The sequence below is a fragment of the Brachycentrus maculatus genome, unplaced genomic scaffold, assembly GCF_059751285.1.
Source record: "Brachycentrus maculatus isolate JH-2025_06_01 unplaced genomic scaffold, ASM5975128v1 h1tg000604l, whole genome shotgun sequence".
NCBI classification, from domain to species: domain Eukaryota; kingdom Metazoa; phylum Arthropoda; class Insecta; order Trichoptera; family Brachycentridae; genus Brachycentrus; species Brachycentrus maculatus.
Window position 1 is genome coordinate 381655 of NW_028281343.1, and position 27050 is coordinate 408704.

General features: G+C 31.5%; 1 protein-coding gene across 1 annotated transcript in view; it reads right to left on the reverse strand.

Annotated features, from left to right (window-relative positions):
• Window positions 1–27050, reverse strand: part of LOC148301118 (hemicentin-1-like) — a 303741-nt gene that overhangs the window by 52236 nt on the left and 224455 nt on the right. Inside the window, exons 3-4 of the mRNA XM_088273790.1 lie at window positions 24575–24725; window positions 1608–1807 (exon numbers count right to left, since the gene is read on the reverse strand). Coding sequence (XP_088129916.1) covers window positions 1608–1807; window positions 24575–24725 — 351 coding nt within the window. The remainder of the gene's footprint in view (window positions 1–1607; window positions 1808–24574; window positions 24726–27050) is intronic.

Below are 27050 nucleotides of genomic sequence, written 5' to 3' on the forward strand. Positions count from 1 at the left end.
TTGTAACAACAATGAGTGGTTGATACTGTCCTGTTTGTGAAGCAAAGTAAATTCGAACATCGATTAAGTCTACGGTTTCGTGTTGATAAAATGACACTGAACGGAAAACTTTTCAAATAAAACTTTTCAGTCACGAAAATGTACAATCGTAAACAATAATCCAGAATTTCTTCAGCGTCATTTGTTAATGAAATTTAATATTACGTATTTTATGTCTAAAAATAATTTTGTAAACTTTTAACATCCATTGCTTAAATTATAAATTAAAAAAAATAAATACGCTAGTAAAAAAATTGTGCATAACCTTCATAATCAATGGAAAACGAGCATATAAAATGTATCTTTCAATGGTCGAATGATGCTATTTTTTTTTTTAAATATTTGAATGAGTTCCAATATGATGTTTTTCTTTTATTTGTATATTTACGAGTATGAACATGCACACAAATATAAAAAAAGTACAGTTTTAATACCTATATCGTAGTCATAAAGGAGAAAGTGACCAAGTGTCTTTTTTACAAAAACGTGATTATTGACTATTTGATATATTACTAGTTTAATATTGGCCTGAAAAAAACCCAAAGCGATTTTAAACTTGGAAATATAATATATTGACTTGTTAAAAATGACTACCATAACCGCATTGATGTTTATTTTCTTGCGAAGCAAAAGTAACTTAAATGACCCTCCTGAATATTTTACGTTTTGTTAGTTGATCACTTTCTCTTGTACAACTACGATATGGCTCTTTCTTGGTATAAATAAGGTTTTAAGGTATTAATTTTAGGCGTTTCGGAGCAGTGAATAAATTAAGAGTTTTTTTCTAAACTCACCATTTACCCTTAATGTTTATGTGTTAATAGTCCTGGAGGACTATGTTCGCTTTGCATAGAAGAAATTTTTCGAAATATTCCAAAGAAATACAAACTCTATGCAGATTAATGACGGGAGAAGAGGATGTATGGACAAAGGTTCCCACCCCTCAGCATCCCCTTAACGCCAATCGAAAAAAACGGTATTTACAAAACTTACAATTTAAATTTAAATTGACTTTCCGAAATAACGTATAATGTACCTGGCTACCGTACCCGTCAAACGTCACAATCTTTATTCAGAGTACCTGTCCTCTGAACTAATTATGTGCAGAGTTCACCTATGTTTCGAATGGCAAGTGAGTACAACTCATGTTTTAGCCAAGTTGATATTTTCAATTGCGGAAAATCTGTGTTGAAAAGTCGAATGGTGAGCATATTGTCCTCTCAGGATCTTAAAAACTATGCTTCCCTGCATTGTATGTATATCCCTACTATTAGAATCAACATCACACACACAAACAAACACACACACACACACACACACACACACACACACACAGACAAACACACACCCTTTTACACACATTTTCTCTCATAAATACGTGTTCATTTGCTAGATCTATACTAAATATGTCGTACTAATCTTTATGTTTCTGTGGTTAACTATAATTGGCTTGTTTAATATATATCTTTTAATGTTTTGTTTTACATAATATGTAATATGTTGCTGTTGTTAACCCAAATAAAAAAAAATCCAACATAAAAAACGATGTTTCAAAACTACGTCCTCACCAACTATGACGAGCTTGACGTGCGTGAACTTGGACGGCTCCGTGCGGAAGTCGGCCCGGCAGCGGTAGAGGCCGCCGTCCTTGGGGCGCGCCGAGCGCAGCACGAGCCGCGAGGGGCGCGCCGCCCAGCGCGCCCGGCCCTCCAGCTGCGGTGCCGCCCAGTGCGCCCCCGAGGGGCTCGTGGGGGCCCGCGCGTCCCAGCTGGAAGGAGAGAATCCATCAGTCAAGTCGAGAGAGGGAACGATACTTTTTGTAACAAATATGAAAATGGTCCAAAATCTGCAATATTCTACATAAAATAAAAAATGTACCAAGTTACATATATCTATATATATATATATATATATATATATATATATATATATATATATATATATATATATATATATATATATATATATATATACCAAGTTATATATATATATATATATATATATATATATATATATATATATATATATATATATATATATATATATATATATATATATATATATATATATATATATATATATATATATATATATATATATATATATATATATATATATATATATATATATATATATATATATATATATATATATATATATATATATATATATATATATATATATATATATATATATATATATATATATATATATATATATAAATATCATTTTTGTGTGAAAAAAACGAAAATCTACAAATTAAGTATAAAATTATGAAAACAATAATTTGGTTTCTAAATTGGCACTTTTTTTAGTATTTCATCTTTAAAAAAATGTTGATTTATAATTTGGACTGAAAAGCTATCAAGAAATCACAACAAAAAGAAATATAACGTATATATATATATATATATATATATATATATATATATATATATATATATATATATATATATATATATATATATATATATATATATATATATATATATATATATATATATATATATATATATATATATATATATATATATATATATATATATATATATATATATATATATATATATATATATATATATATATATATATATATATATATATATATATATATATATATATATATATATATATATATATATATATATATATATATATAAATATCATTTTTGTGTGAAAAAAACGAAAATCTACAAATTAAGTATAAAATTATGAAAACAATAATTTGGTTTCTAAATTGGCACTTTTTTTAGTATTTCATCTTTAAAAAAATGTTGATTTATAATTTGGACTGAAAAGCTATCAAGAAATCACAACAAAAAGAAATATAACGTAAAAAAAAACTGATAATTTCTGACTAGAAAGACTAACTTTAAATTACATGGCATATGATAATGAAACACTCACGTATTCGAATGCAAAGACATTGGTGAAAAATTTTGGGATATTTAAGATTTTCAACAAACAAAACAAAACAAAATATTTTTATTTACATAGATAATTGATCTTTGGGTGTTAACGAGAGATGAACGTTAATTGAATACATTATCCGGCAACATAATTTGAAATACAAAGAAAAATCCTTTACTTAAATATCATAGGAACCGTTGGTAAAATAATATACATAAATCATTTTACATGATCATTCGTATAAGCGATTTATCTTGCGAAGTTGTCCAATGTAATACAATAATGCCACAATTTAATTAAGTGAGTTGAGAATTACAAAACGATTGGATAAACTAGGGAAGATTGGTAGATTAAATGGATTACAGCGAGTGTCCAGACAGAGTTTTACATAATTCCTTCGAATTAGAATCCTGTCAGGTCTAATTTCGTGTTGAAAGAACGTTTAATTGAAGACGTCTCATTGTTCGCGAAGTGCGCTTCAGCGAGTGCCATCTCGTAGTGTAATCTGAAATGGGAACTGTATATCACTCTTCATTCACTGTAAAATATTTTATCGCTTGTATTGTCGAGCCCCTTTCTTATGGGCTCAGAATATCAAAGTGTTACTCAGCACACATAAAGCATCACTGTAAATAGGGCTTACATTTATTTTACTCCTCCAGTTTATAGCTGGAATTTACAACCAACACGGAGACGCATAAACCCGAAAATAATGTCTCAAAACCGGAAAGGTGGCAGCCCTTACATTTAATACTGTTTGCTAAGATATCACTCACGTAATAAATTTCTCGAAGAGACCTACGATAAGCCCATTACGCCGAGGCGGAGCTTATACAATAGCTCCTAATTTAGGAAGCATTCTTTTATCTCGAGCTATTATCTGCCCGGGCCCATAAAGACCCGCGACTCGCGCAATACAGCGTGTACAGGTCCACGCCATCTCGACGCTGTCACCTTTGCACAAATCCCGCCCGTAATCTTAACGGGTCAATAAAAATCCGTCTCAATCTTTTAAAGTTTGGATATCAAAGTGGGAGTTGTTATTTCTTCGGCTTTATTAGATAATTTGTCGCCCTTTCTGGATTCGATGTTTATCTTTTCTCGTCTGTTTATTTCTCTTTCGGCTTTTGTTTCTAAATGCGCGTTTACACGCCGCGCCGATTCGGGGACCTCTCATATTTAAATCCGCTCCGCGAATTGAAAGGAAACTTCGGGAACCGTAGGCGAGAGGCTCCACTTCACACCGAATAACTTATTCATGGACACATAAGATCTCCTTATGTAGAGCATATGCGGAGCCGAGTCGTCCTCGGCCTCGATGGCGGTCTAAAGTGATGACGGAACAAACTTACTTCTCTTTCTATTACACTCATATCTCCAAGAAAGAACAGATGCTTTTAGCAATAATAAATTGAAGATATTCAGCGCGAAGGATTTCCGCCACAAAGAAAACGAATATTAAATATCTTCAGTTATCTTCGTTGGAAAGTTTCTCTCAAATTAGGAAGAGTTTTCACTGTCTCGTACCTTTAGAATATTTGCAGAAGGTACGGGAGATTGTTGCGTAATAAATTCCGTAAAATTGTTATTTTCTCTTGCCCGTCGAGGACAATGTTTCGGGACAAAGATGATTTATATACATCTTGTAATATTAAATCATTCAAAGTGATAATAAATTGGGTCTCCTATTGTGAAACGCGTAATTGACGGTTCCCCGGTGTATAATTCCGGAGTGAAATGTCCGCCAGTCGGCTCTCGGAATGGAAAGGTCCTGCTAATAGTAACTCGGGTAGTGTCGCGTCGGGGGGCGGTATGTTTTTACAGAGACGCGTGTCAAAGGTTAGACCTTTGCTTGATATTTAGGGATTGTCGCTATTTAGGAGCAAATATTTGCCTTTCCCGAGTTAAATAACCTACGAAACACACTTGCGAAAATATCTTTCTTGCGCCTGTATTTATGTTAAAAGTTAGCTTCCTCAACACAAACAAAATTAACGTTTGTCAAACATCATAAATAAAACCTTTGACAAAGTGGAGCAACAAGCGTGTTCTCTCTCTTGTGTGGGTCACGATATTTCATTTTGGGAATGTGTTAATTAGGATTAATGCGCGAGAGTGTGAGAGAGTTAAATAAGTAGACATTCTAATGGCGACACCCGTGTGGGAAGTACGAATACCGTACGAACTCTGGCGAATGTTTCGTGTAATTGAAAACTCTTTCCCGAACTATCGTCGAGTCACATCTGTGCCTTAAAGTCCGTGATCAACAAGTTCCTTTACGTATAAAGCCCCGTCTACCGAGATGAATCAAACCCATTTATCGACATCTTCTCAGTGGATTGTACTAAAGAGGAAATCTCGAAGGGTCGATAACGTAACAATGCTCTAATAAAATTGTAACCTAACGGATTGGAAAATTAAACTTTCAGGATAATTATTACGTACGTACTACGGTGATTCTTTTCTCGACTTGGGTTATACCCAGCTCCGTTCGAGCGGTCGTGGGTAGATAGGGACTGGAAGGAGGTATGGGGTAGAGCGCCCATAAAATGTACTTAATGGCTTATGAAATAATTACTTATTTATTACAGCATTTTGTACAGAAGTGATACGAGAATTTGTCAGCGCGGGCGTCACACGAACGCAAAGTATGATACCCTAATTTCGCTCCAAGTTACTCGTACAACAAACGGTTGTAGGCACATATAATTCGTCCTTAGTGTCGGATTAAGTTTCACGTCTTATTTAAACATCAAAATATCTGAGAAATTGTCTACTTGTAGTCATATTTCACCAGACTTTTAATCTTTTGTGCAAACGAAGGTATCTTGTACTTTTGGTAACTTTGCGAAGTAGTTAGAAATTTGTAACTGTCTGCAAATTTCAAGGCAACATAAATATGACCTTCTCACTTACACAGCATTATCACACACAGCGTGAAAGGAGATAAACTTTTTCACGCAGATCACTTAACAAATTAATGAAGACACGGCTTGAAGAACGACTGAGGTGAAATACAATAGGTGCTTGAATAAGAACTTTTGTACAAGCTAATTAATGGATTAGATTTTAGCCAAGTTTCTTTAATTTAACAAGAGCTTTAGAAAATAGGATTCGATCATCCGTAAAACTAAATGGACGTTAAACTTTCTTAGATTATAAGAATTGAGCAATTATATTATTTTACCACTATGTTACATTCAGTTTATTATACTAAATTCTTTATTAAAATATAAATAAAAAAATATTACGAAAATAATATTAAATAATTGTAATAATGCGTATTTTGTCGCTGAAAGATAACCGACAAAAAGGTTTTTTTTTAAAAAAATAGTTAAATGCACATTTCCTTGGCACTGTTATACATGGAACGCACGCCACTATTTATAAAATTCATTAAAAAAACGTTCGTTTATTCAAAATCTTAAATATCTTTTAGTTATTCAATGGTTGGTTTGAAATTTTTAAACAAAGTTGCATGCGATTGCGCGTGTATTTTTATGTTACATGTAAAAAACATGACTAAAGAATATCAGTTTTTATTTCAACGACAGCGCCATCTGTTGGACTTAACAGCAACACATGCAATACTTAACATTGTAATTTATATTATATGAAACAAAATTTATTCAATATATACCTACTTTATAATTAATATGAATAATATTTATGCATTAAATGTAAGTGTATTAAACGAAATATAGTAAAAATGTGTCTTCATTCTTTCTTTTCCATTTCACCAAACTAATTCACAGCAACGCAAAGCCGGGTAAACTTGGTATATAATTAAACAACCAACCGGGTATACTTGGTATAAAATAAAAGTGCCATGTCTAAGCTATACAAAATCTGGAAAGACCGGGGTATGAGTAACAACGCCAAGATAAAGCTTGTCGGGAGCTTGGTCCGCTCCTTTTTCTCTATGCTGCAGAAACATGTACCATAAAAGCAGCAGAAAGAAGAAAAATGACGCTTTCGAAATATGGTGTTGAAGGCTCCGAATTTCGTGGACAGCTAGACGCACCAACGAGTTCATTCGCCAGGAACTACGCTTGGATGTCTTGACTCTGGCCAATGTCTGTACCCGACGGATTCTCCAGTTCTTTGGACACTGCGCGTGGCAACGAGGATAGCCTGGAACGACTGGTTGTGATTGGTAGCTTAGAAGGAAAGAGAAGGAAATGAAGATCCCCATACGACGAAACGATCAAATTAAGGCAGCAGCAGGCACCTCGGTGGTTGGAGCGCTACGTGCAGCGATGTCAAGGGATTACTGAAGAAGAGTCATGCTTCCACAAAGGTCACAAGCTTCAGTAATGAAGAATAAGACGGAGAAGAAGAATAAAATAGCTGAGATTTCGAATAAATTAAAAATACGGATTTAAAAAAAATATATTAAAAAAAAGCATTTAGGGTTGTCCGTTTAACGAGGTTCAGCTTTTCATTAAGCGAGCTCTCGGCACAGTGCGGACCGCGACGTCTGGGGAAATTGTTAAATTACTAACAGAAGGTAGTGGTTTCATGTGTCACTTTAGCGGGGCTGAGGGTAGTTACTCGGGACTGGCGAGCATATTACACAGTTTGTGCAACGTTGGGAGAGGTCAGTCCTACGTGACGTGAATAATCCAGGCTGCTTTCATCCCTTGGAGCGATCGCGGAACCAAGTTTGCCAATTGAAGTTACTAATTCACCGAAACGGCACACTTTAAATTTTCTCATTGCCAACTTTCGGGATTCTTTTGCGCGATGTTTAGAATCTTTGTTATTAAAAGTTTAATATGGTGTTTGAAAATTAAGCAAAACGCTTCGAAATACGTGTCAAATAATAATAGTAGAAATCAAAATATTCACGTTTAGTTTATAATATCTATTTCACTCTTGCCAGTGCCCTTTACTGTTTTATTATATATATTATATTTTACTAACCTAAAATATATTATATACCCACACATAGTGCATGCCTTTGTGGGATATTTTTTTGTATTTATATTTTATATATTTTTTGTACATGTATTAAATTATATTATAATATAATGTGAAATGCAAAAGAATTAAAAATAAATGAAAAAAACTCTTCTGCACATATTTTTACCTGATAATTTTTTTAAAATTTTTAGTTTTACTTGGTAAATACAACTATTTCTTAAAATCTATTGTGACACGTATTTTGGTGTATTTCGCATCAATTTCAAATACACGTATCACAATAGATTTCCGGAAATAGTGGTATGTGCAAAGTAATACTTGAATTAAAAATGGATGGATATTATCACAAAGTGACTGTCGAATCAATATATGAAACTATTAAAAAATAAGTAAAAGATGATATGTGATATATCGTGTGCAGATATGAGCTTTTTTTTGTAATTTCTTTGATGATTTTGAGTGGCCCTATTAGCTTCCGATAATGTTTTATTTTCCGCTCCATAAAAATAGATTCACCCAGACGTTCCGGTTTAAAAGAAAAAAATCTTAATTTTTTAACAGAGGTGTGACGAAAAAAAATTTTCGTCACACTTTTTCTCCGGAGGGGTAGGCAGAGGAATAGAACGCCACTTACTCTGTAATGGCAAACAATATTCGCCTCTTCCACATTCATGCATCTCATCATACATATCCGCCTATTATTCCGATTCTTGATCTGACCACTTTCAAGTATTTCAAATGCTTGATCATGTCAAGTTTTCCTCGGTCTTCCTCTGCCTCTATTTCAAACTACATTCGTTTTTGGTCTGTATCTATATCAGTTTGATGATGACGACGACGAAAGCCAGTCACAGGTCAAATGAAATAATAATTTCATCTTGTAAATTCCCAGACTTCCAGATTCTTCTTCATCTGTGTTGAGATGTCAAAAATACAAGTATTTATTTGACTAGCTGTATGATAATTCAAGATGTTCCAGAATGGCCGCTAAACTTCATCTCATAGAAAAGCTCCAGAAGAGAAAGAAGAAATTTAAAGTGAATGATAAATGAATTAACGAAAAAGATAATTTACCCTACGGGTGAGATATAAATTTAAAGGTAAGTCTAATGAATACGTCACACAAATGTATGGAAAACCTTACTACTACACGGATTAATCTAAAACAATTACAAAAATACAGGTTAAAAGAATAAATGCAATATGGATATTCAACAATGGGTAGAATGGTGAATATTACACAAGTGTATAAAATGATCACTTAAGTCAGCCAAATGCCAGGTCTTAAGCCCTATGATGTTCTGACTTCCATCTTCTTTCATAAAAAAGGGAAGAACGATTCATGTTTCAAGTCAAGACATCTTTACAGTGAATTAATTAATTTAAAAAAACGGTTAATTGAATTAAATTAAGGGCTAGAAAAGATTCATTTAACAATTCACACACGCGTATAGCATTATTTCAACGCAATTATCGTACCCCGCGTAATATCACACTGAAAGAACATTATCTCCGCTACATTTAAATTATCCGTTGTTAAACTTATTCGTAGATTTACTAAAACTCGGTACTAAGTTCAAACTACAGTTGAAAAGCTGGTAATAAAGAAGTAAAACCACAATTTTACACCTCGTTTAATTGCCACCCCTAGCTAGAACTTTGGGATCTCGCGACGCAATTACAACATAGTACAAAAAGTAGTTTTCAGCGCCTTGAGCATCTGTGTCGGACAAAGTGTTTCTGGGGCGCAAAGTTCAGGCGGCGGAGACGCTGCTAAAATGTACCTTTCCAATTATCGTTCGCAATACTGGAATATAATATCTCTAGGAATGCACTGTAATTGTCGGAACTAAAATGAAATTATTGCGGGGTGACAACGTTGCTTCATAATAAACAGAGTGCTAATTTCTGAATATTAATTAATTTCTTAGGAAAATTACACGAGTACATTTAATGGCGTCGAGAAAACACTTTCAGCATGCCGTATATATCTTAATGTCTTCGTATTAAACACAAATTAATATTGCGAGTTTCGAAGTAGGCAAAAATTGGCCAACAACATACATTTTCGATAAACTCTACACTCTAGACATAACTTTAATGAGGGATAACTGGTGCCACAGAATAATCATTAAATGTTTAAACAGATTTTTGATGCCAACAAGTTCGAAAATAAAATAAGAAATATATAGCTTCATCTACTTTTATATGATTCGACCATTGTCTGGGTTTCGTCGCAACCGACGTCACCAGTCTGATGACGTCGGTAACGTGAAACCCGTTCACAGGTAAAACAAAGATGGAGAAAGTTACAAAGTTATTAACTGGTAAAATTATAAGCTATATAAAAAAATCATGTTTCCAAGTGTTTCTAGTATGTGAATATAATCTGGGATTCGGATATTGCATTTAAATAAAAGGGTCTCTGCTTAAAAAAACATTGACTTAATCCATTATAGATGGCTGCTGGAAAACTCATATGTACTGTGTCACGAAATAAGTCACGAGATTGAGTCAATACATCTAGGAATTCCAAAAATTAAAGTTGAGTGGTTGTCATGGGTAGAATTAATGAATATTATACGTACGTAAAGCCTTGTTAATACCCAGACTTCCGCATTCTTCTTCATCTATGTTAAGATGTAAAAAAAGTTCTCGTTTTATTATATAAAATCCAGTTTCACCAAAAAATGTCAATATAAAACTAAAAACCAACATTAGTATGCTAGGTCAGGTCAGATGTAGCAATAAAAAGAGTTTAATTTGAAAATATTAAGTTACTAAAATATTTTTTTCAAAGATAACGTAATTAAATAAGAATAGCGTAAAAGTAAAGACATAAAAACGATAAAACACAATATACAGCGCTCATAAAAAGGACATAAAGCAAATTATTGCGCTTCAGAAAACGGCTGACAAATTAATATTATATAAATAAAATTATCGATCATAATAAAAAGTCGCGCGAAGGCAGTTTTAGGTTGCAAATTGCGTCACGCCATCCGACACTTTTTTATGCAGAAAATTTCGCGCTCTCTGTGAAAATATACATTATAAATTTGATTTGAAATTCCTCGCTGTCACTTGTTGGTTTACGATACGAAGAAAACACGCGTATAAATTTTAAGCACATGAAGTGGAGAAAGTATTTTTAGCGGGGAATCGAATTACGCAGAGAGCTGACGCAGGACGAAATGGAAAAGGCTCTGGCGGTAAAAATCTTCATGCGCGATATATTCCCTTTTCTGCGAAATTGAGAAACGCTGTGCCGCTGTAAAGCCGACCCGCAATTGGAGGGTTATGGCGGACCGAACTATTCGTGGAATGAAAAGAATGCCCCGATAGCCAATAAGGAAGTTTCCCTCCTTTTGATTGCATATTGAATGAAACTGGGTTCACCAACTACATAAGGATAAACTTCGGTTCATTCGTTCGCTCCTTGACGAAGCGTGTTTCTTTTTATTCAATTTACAGCTCTCTCGCTTATTATTTACTTGCCTTATACGACGTTTCATTAAACTACCCTCAAACTTTTCAGTCGTTCAAGTACGGTTACGGTAATCAAATTTTTTATTAACATAACAGAACGGTATGGGTTCAGTATATTATTAATTAAATTACTAGAGCAGACGAAAAGTGAAAAGATGTTTGTTTAAATGTTTTTTTTTTCCAATATTATGTCATTTCTAACATACTACCTAATCATCACGCCGCTTTTCCGTAGGGATAGGCAAAGAGAAAAGAACACTACACTATTCCGTCTTTGCAAATATTCATCGACTTTTCCACATTCATGCAACTCGTCATACATACCCGCCGATTATTTCGACTCCTGGCTTGATCGCTTTCGAGCATTTGACATACCTGATATTGCCGAAATTTCCTCGGTCATCTTCTGTTCCCTTTTCGAACACTACATTCGCCTCATAAATTAACGTAATCTCACCAGTATAATTTATATTTTTTTTAATGTTACATTTTACAAGGGGAAAACAATAGAAAAAAATGAGGCAAATATAATTGAAAATAGAAGCAGAGGAAGACCGAGGAAAGCTTGGCATGATCAAGAAAATTCAATGCTTGAAAGTGCTCTGGTCAAGAGTCAGAATAATCGATGGATATGTGTGAGAAGGCCAAAATTCTTTTGCAAAGACAGAGTGTTCAGGCATTCTACTCTCGCTGCCTACTCCAGCGAAGAAGCGGCATGACCGTTAGTAAGTATTTTTTTTATATTAAATAATACTAAATTTTTGTGAAAAAATGTCAGTCTAAGTATTGCACTCACTGCTTAGTCAAACCGGAAATGGAATAATTATTATTTTAGTCTTGGTAATTTAGAATCTGTGTTATCAAAATGAAAAATTTTATATTTAAAAAAAAGATACTATTTTTTAAATGACAAAATTTAATAAAATATTACTTTATATGTACAAAAAATCTGAATCATACTATAATAGTGATTCAATTTAGTAATAATAAATATATGGAAGTAATTTTCCGAATAAATTTGAATACTAAGATGTAAGCTCCAGTAAATTTGATTCATTGTACTTAATTAGCCTACCTTAACGTTGAATTAAACCAAATGCACCGCATAATCTCATCAAACGCAGTATACATTGCCTGGTCACGTATGGGTTGATAATACGAAAAGCCTAATCAGTACTAAGGTTAATTTGCAGTACGTATAGCTATCTGCAGTAATGTTTAATTACCAAAGAAAGCAATTAATGTTATAAATATTGTGTATTATAAAATTAATATTGTAATAAAGTGCTTTAACATATTTTTCTTTACATCATTTTGAGTGTGTCCAAATACTTGTTCACAAAATATGGATTATCTTCAATTACAGGAGTTATTTTCATATTACTTTTTGACATCTCATCAAAGATGAAGAAGAATATGGAAGTCTGGGCATTTACGGGGCTGACAACCGTAAATGCCCAGATTTCCATATTCTTCTCCATCTTTGATGAGATGTCAAAAAATAATATAAAAAATAACTTCTGTAATAGGAGATAATCGAAATTTTGTAGATAATCCAATTACAGGAGTTATTTTCGCATTATTTTTGACATCTCAAAATTGGTTCATATATATAGAACTTCCAAGAATTTGAGTAGTGTGGTTGTAATGGGTAGAATTGGTGAATGTTACACATGTGTAAAGTGATCACTTCCAGCCTATGACGGTCGTCAGCCCCGTAAATCCCGAGACTTCCATATTCTTCTTCATCTTTGACGAGATGTCAAAAAACAATATAAAACAAAGTTGTTTTATTTTATAAAGCTGTGAATATTGAACAAGAAATAAATAATTATTTAAAAATATAGATTTACTTACTCGGCAGTCACATTGCGGTACTGAGTATTCATTTTAATTAAATTTTAACATTGTAAATACTGCTATTAATCAAAATCTAGTGTGACTTTGTTCCAATACAACAACATTATATCAAACAACGTATATTGTATACGGTACATTATCAATTGTCGTTCAATGCATCGTGGCATATACTGAGTAAAAGTCAATTTTAAGATATATTTCCATTCAAGTATATCTTAAATAATTTCGGATTTTTCTAGGGAAGAAACGTTTTTGTAGGGAAAACTGACGTCGAATAGTTGCGCTTTGGTTTATTTCAAAATTTCCAAAATATTCTACGTTTTTTAGTTTATGTTTGTCGTGTAAGGCCGAATTATTATATTTGGTGTGTTTGCTTGCGATATGGAAGCATTGGAACTGCTGAATCAAGGTAGAAAGAGCAAATTGGGTTAACTTATGTCCACAATTCGGGATCGTCCGTCCAAGTTAAAAGGCTTTCTCTGTTTTCTGCTCCAGGAGTCATTTAAACGTTCTGACGTTAAGTTGAAATAATATTATTCGAACAAACCGTTGGCGTTGCTAAGATATTAAATTACGCTACCTTAGAAATACTTTCAGCGTAAAACATAATGGTCCCAGCTCTTATTTTCAGCAGCTGGGGAACTTGTAAAGCTTCTTCCCTATGTAGCTTATTCCAAATTATTTTGAATCTGTTAAGGGAATCACTTTTATTAAGCAATTTGAGGGGCTATTGTAAAATCATTTTTATAATGGGAGGCGGTTCGTTAACAAAGGTACGGCACTTCCTTCAGTTTAATGACTCCCTTAAAGGGATGTTCTCGGTTCTCAACGACTCGAAAAACCCAGATTTTCTGCAAAATTAATATAAATATTTGAGAACGTAGATTTCATTTTATTTATAACATTAAATTAAGAGAAACGTTTTATTCTACGCACCATAAATCATATGTTTGAATTATTATAAAAAATAATATTTCTCATCCACACAAATATGACAAATTTTTCAATTTTTTAAAACGAAATATTTTCTGTAAATTAAATATATTTATTTATGTTTTATTTTAAGTGTGTGTGTACAAAAGTTTATTTTATGCTCAATACTTTGAGTGTGTCCAATTTTTTATCCACAAATCGGAGTTTGTCCGCTTAGAAGTTGAGTATATACATCTCAACAAAGGTGAAACATAAGATTCTTCTGCTAAATTAATATAAATATTAAACGATGTAGATTTCATTTTATATTATATTAAACCAATATATACATTTTATTCAACGTATATCGAATAATTGTATTTTTTGTAAATTAAAAAATTAAAACATTCTAAAATAAAATAGAAGAAAATCTTATTTTATTAAGAAAAAATAACGCTAAATAATATGAATTACTCATTTTACACGTTGTCACTTAATTTTGTGTGAATGTTCAGCGTCAATCTATATATTTACACATTTGTATAAAATATCACTCATCAATTTTAGAGTCCCGGGAGCACAGTGCTCTGTGCTGTGTTTCTGCTGAAACAAAAATTTATTTAAAATTCCTAAAATGCACACCAAGTCCTACCAAAATTCATTTTTAAATCGAGCCTGCGATATGCGTAATGTAATGCTTAAAGAAATAGACATCAATAATGTTTCATTTAATAAGTTTAAGAGAAATATTGTGGATATCTTTTTGTGAAGTTGATAAAGAAAATTTGTATTATTTGATAAAAACATGTAATGTTAGTTTATTATATAGTTATACTTTTATGTACGTGACAGTCTATTTTTATTTTTAGATTACTTAAGTGAAAATCTCTAATTGGAATGTTATTTTTTTAATTAAATTATATTATGTTATGATTGTAGAATATAATATTGGTTTTCCAATAAATAAATAATATGTAAATAAATAAAAATAAAGTGATAAATCGTGCTGTATAGTTTAATCAACGTAATTGTTTTTTTGAATTTATTGCTTGGAGTCCATTAAGAAAGCTCTCATTACATTTTATGTGTGTGCAATTTACTTGAAAGTTACTGTATCAATGTTGATTACGTAAAGTATGTCAAGGAAAAGTGTCGCTACACTTTATGCCCGAAGCTTATCTTCATCGGTAAAGAGCGGTTAGATCGGCTATGCTTAAAATACTGCTAAAAGGTTTTTCTGGAACTTGCAGCGATCGTTTTATTTAAAATAAAGCTCGAATTATAGTTTAATGGAGGTTGATATTAGGTTCCTGCTTAATTTTTCGAAAACAAAGTCTTCGATGATGTGAGATAATGGTTTCTCAAAATAATATTCCACATAAATATAAAAATTTTATATTTCTGAAAATAAAATATTTGCTGCATGTTCAATATTTTTGTATTTTATTAGTCAAAGCTTATTTTAAGCAAAAAAATAATGTTTTCAAATTATTGTTCACAAATCTGGATTTGTCCACTTAGGAGTTATTTAAAATATATTCACATCTTAACATAGATGAAAATAAAGATTTTTATTCATCTAGTTGAGATGTCAATATAAAAACTCCTCAGTGGACAAACCGATAATTGTGAACAAATATTCAAACACACTCAAAATATTGTCAGTAAAATAACTTATAATCAAATTAAAAGTTCGATAGAAATTGAAAAATCATGTTTTTAGGCGTTTTTTTAAGTAAAATAATTCAGAAAGAATCTGACATGCATTCACAAGAGTTTCTACTAAATGAAAAAACCTTACTCAACTCAACTATAGATCATACCGAGAACTCACATGTGAAAGAATGTCTCAATTGAAGGATAAATTAAAGATCCAAAATTTGGGTAGTTTGGTTATCAATTATGGGCAGAATGGTGAATATTACACGTGTATTAAGTGAAATAAGTGATAAAATTAAAGTTTTTAAATGGATGACCACTTTTATACCATCTGTTGACATGTTTAGCCATTGCAAGTTCTTGGTTGTAAGTCAATTATGGATAAAAGATATACAGATGCACTTTTGGCAAGGAAAAGATAGTGCTAGAACCTAACAAAATATTCAAACGCGATCTTCTATGAATATTAACTGTTTTGGCACAACCGTTCCCACGAGTTTCGCACTGAAAAACTTTTCGTTTCTTGCACCAAAAATTTTCAACTCGCTGAATTCTTCCTCCATTGAAAATTTCAAAAGTGCTAATGAATTGAAGTATAGTATGCATTATTGGTGAGAAAACGGTGGAAACAGAGTTGATTGTAGTCAAGTTTGATCTTTTAGTTTTTCAATATTAATTTTGGCATTTAATTTTTCAAAAACATGATTGAAATATAAAAATCAAATATAGGTCTGAAAATTTGAATTTATGTACCTCTAAAAACGCACATTATTTGCATCCAACCTATTTTTTTTATTTATTCTTTCAGCAACCTATAATTCTTTAGTTTATATTCAAACCCGTAGATGGAAGTATCGGTAGCTTCCGAAACTAGTCGTTAAAAATAAATACATGTAAAACTAAAGTGTTAATAAAAAGTATGTTAACTATAACTCAACCATATTATTTTTTGACATCTCATCAAAGATGAAGAAGAATATGGAAGTCTGGGCATTTACGGGGCTTACGACCGTCATAGGCTGGTTTGAGTGATCACTTTACACACGTGTAACATTCACCAATTCTACCCATTATTGACAACCACACTACTCAAATTCTTGGAAAAAAAAATAATATGAAAATAACTCCTGTAATTGGAGATAATCCAGATTTTGTGAACAAGTATTTGGACACACTCAAAATGTTGTAAATAAATTATCTGGTCAAATTATAAGCTTAATAATAAAAATGAAAATGGTATTTTCTGGCGTTTCTCATGTGTGTGATTATAATCCGGGATTCGGATCTCACATACTAATATAAGAGTTTCTGCTTAGTAAAAAGCTTCTTTACATCTCACCAATAGATGTCTCTAGTGAAGTTTTAGTGATTCATGAACAAGGTTTCTAAATTGGTTCATATATATAGAACTTCCAAGAATTTGAGTAGTGTGGTTGTCAATAATGGGTAGAATTGGTGAATGTTACACGTGTGTAAAGTGATCACTCAAACCAGCCTATGACGGTCGTAAGCCCCGTAAATGCCCAGACTTCCATATTCTTCTTCATCTTTGATGAGATGTCAAAAAATAATATGAAAATAACTCCTGTAATTGGAGATAATCCAGATTTTGTGAACAAGTATTTGGACACACTCAAAATGTTGTAAATAAATTATCTGGTCAAATTATAAGCTTAATAATAAAAATGAAAATGGTATTTTCTGGCGTTTCTCATGTGTGTGATTATAATCCGGGATTCGGATCTCACATACTAATATAAGAGTTTCTGCTTAGTAAAAAGCTTCTTTACATCTCACCAATAGATGTCTCTAGTGAAGTTTTAGTGATTCATGAACAAGGTTTCTAAATTGGTTCATATATATAGAACTTCCAAGAATTTGAGTAGTGTGGTTGTCAATAATGGGTAGAATTGGTGAATGTTACACGTGTGTAAAGTGATCACTCAAACCAGCCTATGACGGTCGTAAGCCCCGTAAATGCCCAGACTTCCATATTCTTCTTCATCTTTGATGAGATGTCAAAAAATAATATGAAAATAACTCCTGTAATTGGAGATAATCCAGATTTTGTGAACAAGTATTTGGACACACTCAAAATGTTGTAAATAACTCAACCATGTTTCGGTGTGTTTTATTTTCTTTATAAAACTCCGATAAATTTCCGATGAATTAGTATTTGAATTGGAAATTTTCCATACATTGATATTAAAATTAAGATATCTTTAAAAAAAAATCGTTCTTACTAAAATCTAAGACATTTGTTAAGTTTTCCTAAAAATGTAATTAAAAGAATATTAATGTAAACGCAGTATTGACTAACTTTTAACTAAAAACTATACTGTATAATACTGTGTGATTGATAGGGTTTGCAGACGAATTTCAGGAGAAAAGTAGTAAAACAGATCTCCCTTTAACTAGTTTTTTAAGACGAAGCTTATTTCACGGAGAAAAAAATGCCAGAAAGAAACTTTAAAAGATAAAAAAACAAACTTAAATGATTAGATTTTGACAAATGTATTTGTATTGTCATTATTTTCCAGTTTTATTTATCTATTTTCCAGAAATTTGGGAAATAATAATTAAATATTTACATAACCGATTATGCATAGTTATAAGTTCAATGGGTAGAATAATATGTTTTAAAGCCATTAATTTTTCACGATTCCAGAGACAAATTGAGAAGTTCACCCATCTGAGACATTGCACTTTTTTAATATTTTTCAGCGGCTGTGAAAAATGGTTATCATTTTTCATTTTGTCCTCGTTCGGTGCAAATTAATGATCACAGGGTATGCGAAGAATACGAGATTCATATAAGTGATATTTTCTGAACGTTTATTATTTAACAGAGATATATCTAACCCTTTTTTATAAGATGATGATATGAAATATGAAAAAAAGAATTGGAAATAAATTGAATGACATTAAATTCAAATGGAAACTAAATTTTACTTAAAGCTTAGTTGTTTTTTGTCTTGGTGTATAAAAATAAAGTAAAACTTAATTATATAAAGTTTTACAATGTAGGTGTCTCAGCAGAGAGAAATAATTTATTTTTAATATGAACGGAATATGAAAGTTGGAGCATTCTAGATGTTGCGACCTGGTACTGGCTGGCTTATATGATCACTATATACAGTTTGCAACGATTACTTATCTAAAAAATAAATTCTTGGTCTCTGTTAAGACACTCAAAATATGTCTTGATATCATCAACAGGAACAAAATCTAATTTGGTTTACGTATTTATAAAAATCTTTTTATACAATATTTACACGTTCTCTTACAAATCGATAAAATCAAGCAACTTATATTTTGAAAGAAATCAAATTTGTTTTATTAAAAATCATTCATTAATTGACAAAACATTTGAATTAGTTCAGATATCGCTCACTCCTTTCAAGAACGTCATAAATCAAAAAACTTGATTTTTCAGGAGAACGTTTTTAATGTTTAAAAATATAATACAATGTATTAAAAATAAATATCAAGCCACTTATAGAACTTTTTACTGTGCAACAGATCTTTTTAGGTAAAATTTGAAGGTATTTCTCTATTAGAAAAATATTTAGTGTAGGTATATAAAAAAAATTAAACAATACCTTATCTTCAAAATACAAAAACAACACTTTCTGCCCTGTAGCGAGTAAATATTCAGTTAAAAATATGCAACTTTTGCTGGGATATAGTACATTTTCTGTGCATTCCGAAAACACGAAAAACTGAAAATTTACGATATTTGATTTATGACGTTCTTGAAAGGAGTGAGCGATATATGTATATGTTTGTCGTCAAAACGTGTATTCATAAGATTTCCACACAAAATCATATTGAGGCATTCGAAATGTAGATATTCTAAATAATACTTCTATTTTTATGGATGGTAATAAAAACTAATTTTAAAGTTTTTTGAGGGAATGGCTCCAATACAAAATTACTGATCACATAAAAATGAGGAAAGATAACTTAAATTGACTTGAGGAAAATCGAAGCAACATCTTCTGTACTCTTCCCACCATGAAGAAGTATATGGGCTTTTAAAACCCCAAAAGTATTACTCCATTTTCCAGAATGCTACGTACTAAAGTGGTATACAAAAGTTTGACGGTATTCAATTCCACAAAGTATTTGGAATTATGAATTACAAATACTAACATCTTAGAGTCCGCTTCCATAGTGTATTGGTCAGCACACACAGCTACCGTTCTAGAGGTCCCGGGTTCGATTCCCACATAAATAAAAGTGATTTTTTCACTCTAATAGTTATTTAATATTACCCTGGTCTGGACCTGAAATGGAGGGTTGATCATCTTTCCTTCGCGTGTTAACGATCAAGATAACACTGCGTTTATATGATGCAGTGCCTTTTGCACTGTTGTGGTGCAGATTAGGGTTTGAAGAACATCTTAGAGGCAGAACGAGTGATTTTGGCTATGTGATTATTAAATGTTAGGTGGATATCAAATGGGACTCAGGTCCTTGGTTTTCGAGAAATATTTTAATGCGATATTGATTTGCGAAATTTAGGAGTTGTTCCAGATACTGCAGGTATGACGATCGTTAACGCCCAAGAGACCGAACAGAGCACTTTAGAATAGGAAGAAATTATAATTTTCATAATTCACTACCAGGTTTGCTACTGAATTTTTATTTTCAGTATGGTTATAGACGGGTCTGAAAATGAGCGAGTCAGCGGTATATTATTTTTGTTGAATGCTAAACGACGAGCGCTTGCTTCCGTTTTCCTTAATGAAATATTTATGAGGAAATAAAGGGAGATCAAAAGTGTTTATTTGAGCGTAAATCTCTGTGTTATTATATGTAATATAATGAATAAGCGCGTTACCGGGTTTATTATTATGAATTTACATCTTCCTACCAAATAAAATATATGGAGATGTTAGTTTCAAAAATATTCGACATGTTTTGAGGCAATTTTCACTAACGTGCACTCTTTCAGAGATATTTGCATCCATAATGCAGTGCCTAGAATTTTATATTTGAGTTCGCCTCCGTATTGTAGTGGTCAGCACGTTTGGATACCGTTCTGAATATTCTGGGTTAGATTCTCAAGGGGGTCAAAATAAATGTATGTGATTTTTCACTTTAATATTTATTCAATATTGGAGCCAAACTTTCAAAAATAAATATTAAATATGTATTTAACCTTGAACTGATACGTGAAGTGCATAAAACGAAAAATCTAATACTGCTTCTAAACGATGCAGTTCTCTATGGACTATTGGGTGTGACAAAAGCCAGAAAAAGAAGAATAATTTACTTGTAAAATATGAAAAAATAATAAAAATAAAATATTACAAAACCCGTCAAAATGGTCGAGGAGCGCAATTTGAACTCTTATATTTAACCCAAGATAACGGGACATTCGTAAAATTTACGAAGAATATCCAATCTGTGGGAAGCTACATTGAAATAAATCTAATGATCTAGGGATAAAAATAAACTGTTAAGGGGGTCTTTGAAACCAACCAACATCCTCATATGTTAGATGAATATTTTATTGATGTTTCTTAAACAATTGAATACCGATTATCCTTGGCGCAATAAGAAAAATAAACCGGATAATACATTTTCATGAATATCACCTCAAACAAAAGATTGAAAGTTTCGAATAATTATTATTATCCCATTAAAATTGAATTCCGATATCTAAGATAATCAGATATCAATACTGAAAATATACGTTTTTTAGTCCTTATCCTACCCTTCACCCCCAACCAATGACGCAAAAGATAATGGCGGGTCAAATGGATATAAAGATATCATTAATCTCCCGAAATGATCAGCCCTGCGCTTCAAGTACCAGTCAAGAGGTACTATTAAAAAAGCTTTGACGTGTTGAAATCATATTTTTAAGAAAAACAATTTTTTTTTTTTTGAGTATGTTAATATTTTTTCAAAAATCTAGATTTTCTCCTTTATTTTTGTACGTTCTTAACATCTCAACTAAGATGATTAAGAAGATGGAAGTCTGGGCATTTGCAGGGCTCTTTAATTTCCAGATGTCAAAAATGTAAAAAAAAACTCATAAGCGGAGATAATGCTGATATGTAAATAAGTATTTGGACAGACTCAAAATGTTGTGAATAAAATAACTGGTCAAATTATAAGTAACGTAAAAAAATGACGTTCTCAGGCGGGTCTCAAGTATGTGAATTTAATCCAGAATTCGAACCTTGCATACAAATATAAAGAGTATTTGCTTAATTAAAGTTTTCCCTATTTTAACATAGATAGCCGTTGTGAACTCACAGATAAACGTCATTAGTTTGATCAATACACGTACATCTAGGAGACAAAATTTGACTTATGTGTTTGTCAATTAATCGTAGAATTTTGAACGTTACATGTGTGTAAAGTGATCACCTAACTAAGCATATGACGGTCGTAAACCCTGTTAATTTCTAGACTTCCGTTTTCTTTTTCAACTACGTTGAAATGTCTAAAATATAAAACAAATTTGTTTGGACGTTTTTTGTATGCTTGTAGAAGAAAACACCTTATTTTTATTATAAGATTGTAAAATTAAAATCCGGAGTTGTAATTCTTCGTTGTGTACAGTAGACTTAAAATATAAATATTAATAATCTGGGAGATATATTTTCAGTTAGTTATTTCAGCTTGAGTTCCAGGCTTGAATGACTATAAAAAATGTATAAGATTTTCCGAGTTAAAAGTATTAAAGAAATCTGTCATTGTTTAGGAATACTTTGTGTTACGTGCGAAAGCAGAGAGAGGGGGTTTTAAGGAGTTTTATAATCAAACTGACAATCTTTGTGAAGGATGACAGACTTAGGGAGAGAGCATCAACATTTCTGTGACAAATTCCTGGGAATTCCCTATGAGCTTTGAAACAATGAACGCGAAAACGAAACACTGTAAGGGGAGAAAAAAATATACAAATATTTTGAGTGTGCCCAAATCTTTGGTCACTAATCTAGGTTGGTCCACTTGTTGGTTGGAGTTATTTATATTGATATATCAACACAGATGAAGAATATGTCTTCTAATATGTAAAATAATTTGGTAAGAATCTTTTATATGTTTTATGAAGGTCTTGGCTAGCTAAAAAAAAACTTTTATGTATAATTTCACAATGTTTTATGAATCAAAGAAAATATTGAACAACAATGAAATCGAAGTTGTTGAAATGCTATGTAACAGCAGCTGTTAAGAAAGATTCTGTCCATTATATGAAATGCTTAGTTTTGCACGAGTTTTTTTTTTTTTACAAAAAAGCTGTTTTACAAAAAAACCGCCATGACAGCTCCATTGGTAATTACATATTTATAATAAATAAACACACGCGTATTTAAATGAAACGTTGTATCAAAATTTTAACGTTATCAGTGAATATCTTAATCATTTTTAATTTAGATCAATATTTTTGAGGTTTGGTTGTTCTGACAAAGATACGGGTACGTCTCGAAACCGGTTGACTAAAATATCAGTAAGTGGTTATATGTTTAGATTTTTAACATTAAAAAAGTAAAGGTGACTAACCACAAAGTAAATGCTAATAATATTATGAAAATTAACAATATCAATATTTTTATAATTGTTATGTAAGAGAAAATGGTTGGCCATCTCTACTGTATATTTATAAAGTATAAACTTCATTTCCGTATTTAATATAATGAAATAAAATGATTAATATAATTACTAGTGGAATTGTAGGCTCGAGGGTCTAAATAATTCCAAAATTTTGTAACAGCTAATCAAAAGTAACATTTAATTTAATATTTCGATAACTCGTATTGTTATCGACACTTTGATGGCGAGCATTCATCTGTAGGTATTCATTATCCAAACACCCCATAAAATTAGATCATTGGCATTAATCTAGTTGATAGGATACCCTATTACTCGGAAGCTAATATTGCAAGCATAGACTTGGAGTTATGGCGCAACCGGCTAAGTGAAATTATGCTACCTGTATGTATTGTGTGAAGTAAGTACTGAAACTGAAACTGAATTACCAGGAGCTCAGGACGTTGGAAGGTGTCGGTATCGGAAAGCTGAGAATCGCTTGGTGGAGTATTGTAGCCCGGGTACAAATTGCGACGCAACTAAGCCACGGGATGACTATAAGGGGCATACGCATATCGTCAGCGTGATTTGTAAAGGGTGTTAGCTCAATCCAGGCTTATATTCTAGTAAAGGTGCGTAATATTTTTACGCTCTTTTGGAAAGTAAGCCTGTAGTAAGTAAGGATGGAGTGAGGCACTTTAAGAATTAAAACGACGCTATTCTCAATTTAACGGATTCTCAACTCATAATATTTTATTTTATTTAGTGTTAGATATTACATTACACAGCAAATGGTGAAAACCACGGTGTAAAAATGGGTATCTAAAATTTAAAAATATATGAAAAAATTTAAAAACATAAAAATTAATAAGTTAAAGCAAATAAAAACCAATCAGCGATATCTAAACTGGCAGTATACCCCAATATATGGAAGTGAATAATGGCGTTACCAAAAGAAGAATCATGGTAGACTGAATGCATTCTAAATGCGATCTCTTAGACTAATTTGCTGCTCAGATATAACGATTGTATCGGTAAGATTAACGGGGATACAAATTGCTTAGAAAAAGAAACAAAAATTATTAATACACGATTTGTCTATGTATCTGTATAAAAAGGAGAACTATCTATCTGTTAGTATTTTCTATCTACATATGTATGAGTTTTTTTTTGAATAAGCTTAAATATTCAATAAAATGAAAGAAGGATAAACAAAATACTAAAATACCTGTATACGGGGGCGTCATCTTTATACCACACGACCAGGAGTACAGAGGGTGGAGTAGTATCGGATACCTCGGTGTTACCCGGCGCAATGTCGCACGGCAGTTCTGCGACACCTCCTACCAGAGCTGTGACCCTGATCTCTTCAATGTTGGCTGAAAGTTAAGAATGTTAGCAATTAGTGGAAAATAATAAATATATTTTAAATATATTTTCATATCCTTATTATTAAAAATACTCGTATGTATATCACCACAATGAAGAACAGTAGGACGTGGAATGTTTGTCAAAAACCATAGCCGCAATCACATGGAACTGTGTATTCAAGATTTGCTTTTAACTTAAAATATGATTTACGAAAACATTTATTTTACTTTTTATTTTACTCTGAAAATGGTTCACAAGAGTATTTTAACCGAATTTAACTAGTGACCGAGATTTATGGTTTATGACGTTACGATTGGTAAGACGCTAATAAACAAATAAAATAAATATTTTTAAATGTAAAGATTATTACACACTTTAATTATAATCTTTACATTAATGTTAAATTAATGTCCATAAGATTCTATGTCAGTGAAAAATTTATTTAGATTTTCATGATGGATCTACAATATTTGCAAAGATTTTTTAATATTATTTTAATACAATATAAAGTTTATATAAATATTCTCATGAGTTTTCTACAAAACTCATTTTGGAATAATTTTAAAATGATCACGTTTAAACGCATATTCCTACCTTCATACATATTTAAAAACACACATGCATACAGATATATTCATAATTTATAATGTGAAATGAAATTAAAATGTATAAATATCATTAAACATTAAAATATCATATCAACAGACAATGAAATAAGTATTACAATAATATAAATGCTTCCCCTGTTGCGAAATTCCACAATTTTTTTTTTTTAATTTTAATGACCGATATTTATCAAGTTAAGATAAGGTTTGCAAACGTAGTAGATAAAACTGGGCAGTCTATATTATCCTTGAATTCAATTATTCAAAAAACGTACAAGTAATTAAAAAAACGGAGAGAACCCATAAATTTAGTACCCAAACTAAAAAAAACTAATTATAAATACAATATCCCGCAAAACCTTAAGTAACCGAATCCTTACTATTACATTATCGGAAAGATTAATTGAAACAAAACGTTTTTTGTTGGATTTTCGTAAAAAGTTTTTTAAATTTTTTTGTTTATTAGTTATATCACAAATAAATATTTGATATGATGTCATTTTGGCTCAATCAAAGATTTTACTTATCTTGGCATCTATTATATAAGGTTTTGGCACTTGTATGCCATTTTTTCGTCTCGAAACCATACCTGAATTATGACCAAAATGAGCTTTTCCACCGTAGTGCAATAAATTTTAGAGAGCCGATGTTTACAAATTGCTGATAGATTTTCAATTAAGTTTATGTCTGGCAAAATTCTTGACCAATCCAACACAGTTCATTGTTTTTGTGTAAAAAAAATCATATTTTTTTTGGATTTGTGGCAGGGGATTAAATCCTGCTGAAATATTCCATTACCATTTGACCTTGGTTTTTATATCTCTAGTAGTATCTTTTCCAGTAGAATTGGGTGATATTTCTCGCTATGTATCATCTCAGTCACTGAATGAGGCAGCCCTGGTCCATAATACGAGGAACACCCCCAAAACATTTTTTTAGGGTGTTGAAAATACGAAAAAAAAGTTTTGTTTCAATTAATCTGTTCGATACTGTATATTATTAAAACTATCCAAATATTATGTAATATTCTAGAATGTACAAAGTAACTTAAATACTTCTATATCCCTACATTGTGTAACTGTATATTCCCCCAAGTATAAAGTATGATAATATTTCATTTAGTTTAACACCAAAAGTTCCAGTTAAGAATTATCCCAAGGAAATTATATAACAGTTCAAACTAAACACAAGTTCGTGCTCGAGGCCAGATAGACGGTTTTATAAAATTAATTTAATTTTATTGCCGAAATTTTAAATATTCAAAACTATTATCCGATACCTAATAGAATTAACACGAAACCATAGTTGAGCGAGCATGCAAGTCACTCAAAATCAAGGGAAGTTTGTGTGTTATAGGAGTATGCACAATAGAATATTCTTGAAAAGAATTTGATGATAACGGTTAAATGTTGAAATATGAACCGAGTTCAAATAAGGATAAACTTTTCAAAATAGAACAAGGTTTAACACATAAAAAAAAGATTACATATAATTTCCATACAAATGCTTGCATGATCTAGCAAATATGAGGGTAAATAAAAATTTAAATATTCGTTTGTAAAAAAATCTTAAAACTCCTAAAGTTATTCACTGATTGCTTTGAAATTTCGACACATCGTTGCATTCAAATACACGAATAATATATTATACTTTTTAAAATAAATAAATGCGAAAGTCTTAGTTTGTTTAAAATTTCAAACCTTCATAAGTTATTCACCGAATGCTTTG